Source organism: Trypanosoma rangeli (assembly GCF_003719475.1).
Source record: "Trypanosoma rangeli strain AM80 chromosome Unknown Tra_15.4_contig_00594, whole genome shotgun sequence".
Classification (NCBI taxonomy): Eukaryota; Euglenozoa; class Kinetoplastea; order Trypanosomatida; family Trypanosomatidae; genus Trypanosoma; species Trypanosoma rangeli.
Genome location: NW_021706335.1, coordinates 1,266 through 7,700, shown reverse-complemented (window position 1 = coordinate 7,700; position 6,435 = coordinate 1,266). Strand labels below are relative to the sequence as shown.

General features: G+C 52.5%; 4 protein-coding genes across 4 annotated transcripts, besides 4 other annotated features; all 4 read left to right on the top strand.

Annotated features, from left to right (window-relative positions):
* Nucleotides 1–419: 419 nt before the first annotated feature.
* TraAM80_09489 (retrotransposon hot spot (RHS) protein) lies at nucleotides 420–782 on the top strand (the record flags this gene model as incomplete). The annotated part of the gene is made up of 1 exon (XM_029386168.1): nucleotides 420–782. The coding sequence occupies one exon, from the start codon at nucleotides 420–422 to the stop codon at nucleotides 780–782; it is 363 nt and encodes a 120-aa protein (XP_029234002.1).
* Nucleotides 783–956: 174 nt separating this feature from the next.
* On the top strand, nucleotides 957–1,265 carry TraAM80_09488 (retrotransposon hot spot (RHS) protein; the record flags this gene model as incomplete). The annotated part of the gene is made up of 1 exon (XM_029386167.1): nucleotides 957–1,265. One exon carries the CDS (start codon nucleotides 957–959, stop codon nucleotides 1,263–1,265), a length of 309 nt encoding a protein of 102 aa, XP_029234001.1.
* Nucleotides 1,266–1,390: 125 nt separating this feature from the next.
* On the top strand, nucleotides 1,391–2,077 carry TraAM80_09487 (retrotransposon hot spot protein (RHS); the record flags this gene model as incomplete). The annotated part of the gene is made up of 1 exon (XM_029386166.1): nucleotides 1,391–2,077. The coding sequence occupies one exon, from the start codon at nucleotides 1,391–1,393 to the stop codon at nucleotides 2,075–2,077; it is 687 nt and encodes a 228-aa protein (XP_029234000.1).
* Nucleotides 2,078–3,050: 973 nt separating this feature from the next.
* Nucleotides 3,051–3,088: a microsatellite.
* A 288-nt stretch (nucleotides 3,089–3,376) lies between these two features.
* Nucleotides 3,377–3,409: a sequence feature (A-rich).
* An 89-nt stretch (nucleotides 3,410–3,498) lies between these two features.
* Nucleotides 3,499–3,515: a microsatellite.
* A 1-nt stretch (nucleotide 3,516) lies between these two features.
* Nucleotides 3,517–3,546: a microsatellite.
* A 71-nt stretch (nucleotides 3,547–3,617) lies between these two features.
* Nucleotides 3,618–6,260, top strand: TraAM80_09486 (trans-sialidase; the record flags this gene model as incomplete). Its single annotated transcript, XM_029386165.1, has 1 exon — nucleotides 3,618–6,260. One exon carries the CDS (start codon nucleotides 3,618–3,620, stop codon nucleotides 6,258–6,260), a length of 2,643 nt encoding a protein of 880 aa, XP_029233999.1.
* Nucleotides 6,261–6,435: the final 175 nt, after the last annotated feature.

The window sequence follows — 6,435 nt, the reverse complement described above, 5'->3', positions numbered from 1 at the left end:
TGGCGAGTGCAATACGAGAAGAAATAGAAGCCTCATCGCAGTTGTTGTGTGTGTCGTGCAATTCACACGGGTTGTCGAGGGAGATCCAATTTGCCCTCGTTGTTTGTGTGGGAGGGTGCCGTGATGTATCACGTTTGCGTTGTGTGTGGGATTGGGGGGTGCCTGTGCGTGTTTGTGTGTGAGAGGTGTGCGCCGCGTACTGTGTGTGGGTGACCCTCTCTTTGGTTTCGTTGCGGCTGCGTAGAGTTGTGTCTGTGCGTATTTTGCTTTTTTCTTTCATTCTCCCTTTTGACTGCTGGTTGAGTATTGTGCTACAGTTCAGCTCGAGCTAAGCACTGCAAAGGAAAAAAAAATAAGGAAAAGAGTGTCTGAGAGCCGCGAGGAAGAATCTCACGCCACCGAGGAGCCCCCGGCAACTAATGTGTTGCAGGGAGGAGGACGTCCGGCCCGGATCGGGGCTGTCTGGCGGCTCGGATGGGCCCTTCGCACAGCGCCGAAGGGTGGAAGGAAGAGAGCACAAAGGGGAGGAAAGGGGCAGACGACCGAGGCTGGAGGGACTCTACGAATCCGTGTGTAACGCAACGTGGAGTCACGTCGTGGGATTTCCCGAGGGCGAAGGGGGAAACATGGTGGTGCGAATGAAGGTGAGAGAGGGCCAACGGCCACAAGAGTTATTATGGGAGTACACGCAGACTGTGTGTACTTTTCTCCCAGTGGGTGGTGAAGAGCAATTCCGTCCACCACCCCCACGACTCATGATCCTTTCCTCTGAAAAGCAATGACCGTACTCGCTGGAGCATGCAATACGTAGTGCCGACTACTACATTAACATTGAGGTGCATCGGGTGTGGAAGATCGTCGAGGGTGATCTAAAAGGAGTGTTTCCCCCTCCAGAGAGAGGCGCACCTAAAATGGGGTGTCGTCTTTTGATTGGAGCCCCCGGGATAGGGAAGTCAATGGCGGCTGGCTCCTACCTCCTTTATCAGCTGCTGCACTACGACGCCACGAAGCTCCATCTGGTTGTGTACTGCTTTGGAAGAGATTTTGCATACTTGTTTGACAAGAGGACACGAACGGTGACAATATACGAGGGTGAGAATAATATTGGCGATGCTATGGTAAATTTGGCCAGAAGTGGAATGAAAGGGTGTATCATCATCGATATGGCAAGACATTTTCAAGAGCCATCGAATAATGTTGTGCCCTCCCCTGAGTGGGGCATGATTATGTTGTCATCCCCGCACGAAGATAATCTGAAAGCATAGGCGGAGCAGGCGGGTGCTATCAAAATCATCATGAATTGCCCCGATGAAAGCGACGTGAAGGCGATGTGTGTGTGTGGGAGACACGCAATATTACTGAAGAGGAGCAGGTGGAGTACTGGAGAAGGATGCAAACACGCATGGATGACGTCGGACCGATTTCACGATGCACCTTTAATGACGATAACTATGAGGACCGCATGCGTGACGCCAATAACGTCCTGGCAGGTATCGACGCCTCAAATATTATACATTATAGTGTGATTGGAGGTGTGGGAATGCGCCCCTCGAATGACGCACCTCACAAACTTGCGAAAGTTGTCAGAGTAATAAGACAAGGCAATGTTGAGGGGTTTGTTAACCTGCCGGTCTGTTTTTCCATTGGAAGCAAACTAATTGGAGGGTTGCTCAAGGTGGATGGGGAGAATGACGTTATTTTTCGACTATTGATGTACCGGAAAGTGTTATTGCCGGAAATTTTGGGGCGATACACTCTGCACGCATTCCTGCGTAGAGTCTTTGTGGAAAATGTAATGCCGGACCTCAACGAGTTGCCTCCAGCAGGACGTCGTCGGCGACAGAGATGTGTGCAGCAATCGAACCCCGAAAAGCATCCAAGCATACCCGTTGCATTAATAACGCTGGACCACGATCCTCCGATGTTGGATGCACAATGCGGGGTGCTATACGTACCGGAGAGCAGAACTTTTCCGCTTGTGGACGCCTTTTTCTTCGTTGGTGCACCGCGGAGGACAATGGTTGCGGTGCAGGTGAGACGACGAGGGCTGAGCATGGCACCAGAATCAGCACGGTGAGGCGGTTCAACAGTCTTCTACGGAGTTATTTTAATGACTGGGAAACGTTTGCGGAAGGCTTGTCGTGGGAGATGATTTACGTGCATCATGAGGACAGTACGGCAATAAACGCGTAGCAGGGATGTGTTGTTCTCGCGCAGGCAAATGTAACGGGCAGCAATGAGCGTGAGGACCCTCAGGCCATTGCGGCATTTTGAAATCAGCAGGTGCGTCAGTACCAGGTAGCGGTATCAGCTGAAAAGTTCTGAAGTGAACGACAAACCCAACGTGGATGACACCCAGAGGGACAAGGAAAAGGAGGAGGGGAATAAAAAGCTTGAGTTTACTGGTGAAGTATTTTAGGGAGTAAGATATATTCCGGAGTGTGTTTGTGTGTGGGTAGGAGGCGTAATTAGGGACTCGCTCTGCCGTTCGCCGAATGATTATTATGGCCAGCGCGACCACAGCAGCACTTTTTTTTTTTTTCTTGTGGTTGCGAGAATAATTGTGTGGGGAATGATGGCGCCTTGTGGGTGTACGCCGGAAGTATTCCATTGGTGATATCTCCTCGCTGTTCCCAGTTTGTTGCTGCAGAGAGTTTGGGCGAGAGGGTAAGTTTTGCATGCTGAGTGGGCTCACAGGCGGGAAAGCAAATGCGGCGGCCACCACAGCCTAGAGGTCGGGGGCAAACCGAATATTTGTAGTTTTTTTTGCGCCTTGGCGTGGTGTTTTTCCCCATTGGTTTTTTTGGGTGCCATCGTTTTTGGTTGGCGTGCCGCCCCAATTGGGGGTGCCGCATGCACCGCTGAGGGCCTCGAGCAAACGCCGTTGGCGTCTCTCTTTTGTTGGGTTGCCGTCTTGGGCATGCATGCGCCTGTTCCGTCTTGGTCGGGCTGCACGCACTGACCGGGCAGCCTGAGACTACGGCTGCGCCGGCGTCGCCCTCGCTTGTGAACGGAGCCAAGCAGCAGGAAACAGTGCTGCATGCGTCGTTTTATTTTTTGTTGTTATTATTATTATATTATTTTTTTTTGTTACGCTGCGCCCCACTCCGGCTGCAGTGCGCTGAGGGAAGTGGAGGGCGTTGGGGATTTTGTGGGGGCCGTGATGGGAGGCCCCTCCGTCATGCGCACTGCGTGGTGCTGCTGGCGGGGTTTGAAGGGGCTGGGCGGGGGAGACGGTAAGCGACGTGTTCATGAATTTGTTTAGTTTTTTAAATTTTTTATTTCTGCGGGAGGCGTCCCACACTGCGGACTCTCCGTGCGGGTGCGTGCGGGTGGGTGTTTCACTTATGGCTGCGGCGAGTGTGTGATCGTTGTATTCTTTTTTTTTTCTATTTTTCTATTTTGTTTTGCCTTACTTTTCTATCTCTTCTGCGAACACGCATAAGGAAGAGATATTAAACGCTACTCGCTGCTGCGCACATTGAAACGCTCTGCAGTCACCACCACCACCACCAGCACACACACACACACACAGACACACACACAATCGTTGAGGCCTGAGCGGATCCACCGCACGGAGGGAAGAGAGTGTGAGAGAGCAGCGACACATGCCCACGATGTCCTGGCATTTGTTTTCTTATTTGGTGATGCTGCTGCTGTTTGTGCTCTTGACATGCTGTGGCATTGAAGCTGCGGGGAGTGCCCCAGGGATGGACATTAACTCATTGACAGGGACGACACCGATAACTGGTGCCAAATGGGAGGAAATGCAATGCGCCGAAGGGTCAGTTCGCTCGCTTCGTGTCCCCAGCCTTGTGGAGGTGGACGGTGCTGTGTTTGCCGTTGCTGAGGCCCATTGCAAGAATGGAAGCGGCAGTTTCACTGGCATCTTGTCACAACACCTCAAGGGAATTGGAACAGAACCGACTGAGATTCCGATGGGTGCGGGCACAGGTTCCTTTCACACGCAGCTGCTGAAGGAAGGTGGTAATGAAATGAGGGATACAGTGCGACCAACGACAATTGTGAATGACAACAATGTCTATGTGCTGCTGGGAAGCTGCAGCCGTGCAACATTGGAGAGCAAAGAGGCTGATCGAAGTGAATGTAAGATTATGCTGGTGAAGGGGAGTGTCACTGACGGTGGAGAGAAGAAAGTCCAGTGGGGTGAGCCGCATGCGGCGGACTTTGAGGCCCGAATACGTGCTACACCCGGGACTTATGTCTCTGCTGGCGGAGGGTCGGCTACTGTGATGAGTGACGGCACACTTGTGTTTCCCTTGCAGGCCACAAGGAATAGAAATACCTTTTTGATGGTCGCGCACTTCACCCCGTCAGAGAATAGATGGGAGCCTGTAGTCGATATGGTAGATGAGGGTTGCAGCGATCCATCGATTGTGGAGTGGGACGATGTTTATGAACGAAGGATCTTCATGATGGCTCCCTGCACGAATGGTTCCTATTACATGTACAAGTCTTTATCTTTGTACTATTGGCCGACCGGTGAGCCAATTTCTCGCTTGTGGGGCATCTCAGGCGATAGAAAAAGGGAGGGCGTGCGAAGTAGCTTCATCACTGCAACCATCAATGGAAAGAAGGTGATGCTGCTCACCACGCCGGTGTATTCTGAGGAGAAGGGAGAGGATCGGCTGCATCTTTGGATGACAGACAATGCCCGTGTGCACGACGTTGGGCCGGTGTCTCGCGAAGGTGATGACGCTGCCGCCAGCTCCCTGCTGTACAGAAGCGGCAAGAAGGAGTTGATTTTACTGTACGAGAATAAGAAGAGCGGAGATTCATACAGTCTTGTCGCTGTGAACCTGACTGAGCAGCTGAAGCAGATAAAGAGCGTGGTGAAGGCCTGGAAAGATATGGACACCGCACTAAAAAACTGCGCTTCCACTGGCACTGTTGACCCGCGGATAAAGAATGTTTGTAAAAGTGCTGTTCCCACCAAAGGGCTGATTGGCTTTTGGTCCAACAGTTTGGAGGGGAGTTTATGGAAAGACGAGTACTTCGGAGTGAACGCAATGGCGCATGGTGGGAATGTGGCAGGCACGGAGGGGGGCGTGAGGTTCCGAGGCGCAGCAGCGGGGGCGGAGTGGCCGGTGGGCAGCAAGGGGCAGTTCCAGCCGTACCACTTTGTGAACAATGACTTCACTCTTGTGGCGACGGTGATGATTAACGTGGTGCCGGAGGCAGACAGTCCTGTTCCTTTGATGGGTGTGAGGATGAATGACGATGCCAGCACGGTGATTGTTGGTCTCTTCTACACGAAGGACAAGAAGTGGGGAGTGACTGTCAACGGAAAGTATTGGGAGTTGTCAAATAGAGGTGGTACGTGGCAGCCTGGCACAACGTATCAAGTGGCACTGAAAAGGCATTGGAATGAGTTGTATGTGTACGTTGACAATAATGAACTTGTTCAGGAAAGAGTTCCGGTCTCTGAGTACACCTCACGCGGTGTCTTGGACTTCTACGTTGGCGGTGACGGTGCGAAGGGGACAGATGAGGTTGACGTGACGGTGGGCAATGTCCTGCTGTACAACGAGGCACTTTATGATGATGGGCTCACGAGCCTCAGTGCCAGCAAAGTCACACTTCCAACACCGGCTGCTGATGGGCCACTCACAACGCTGGGGAATGATGGGGAGATTGCCTCCAAGCTGAAATCTGGAGAAAAGAGGGTTGGTGACGGTTTGAGCCCTAAAGGGCCTCTACCAGAGGAGGCCCATAAAGGCAGTCACAGTGCTGGTGAGGAGTCTGGGTCTTTGCTGGCTTCGTCATCACCGGCTTCGTCATCACCGGCTTCGTCATCACCGGCTTCGTCATCACCGGCTTCGTCATCACCGGCTTCGTCATCACCGGCTTCGTCATCACCGGCTTCGTCATCACCGGCTTCGTCATCGCCGACTTCGTCATCGCCGACTTCGGCATCACCGACTTCGGCATCACCGACTTCGGCATCACCGACTTCGGCATCGCCAGCTTCGTCATCGCCGGTTTCATCATCGCCAAAGGTGCGCCTGGCTGATGGACCCGACGACGGTAGCATGGCGGACGGTGGATCCGAAAACACCAGCGCGGTTCTTGCGAAGGACACACCCAGCATTTCTCTTTCTGGTGACAGCTCCGTTGCTTTCGACAACCTTACACGTGTGAGGCCCGATTCAGGAAGCGGTGATGGCACGATGCGTGGGTGTGCGTCTCGGCTACTTCTGCTGCTATTGGGGCTATGGGGCTTTGCGGCCCTGTGCTGAGTGGAGCCCGGTGGAGGGGAGTTTGTGCTTCTACTGAGAGCATCTCCGTTTCTCCACTCACTTTTTAAACTAAATAAAGTCTCATGTAGACATACATTTTGTTTTATTTTCCGCTTTTTTTAAATTTACGCAAGACGTTTTTTTTTTCTTGGGCACACAAATTGCGCTCTCCCCT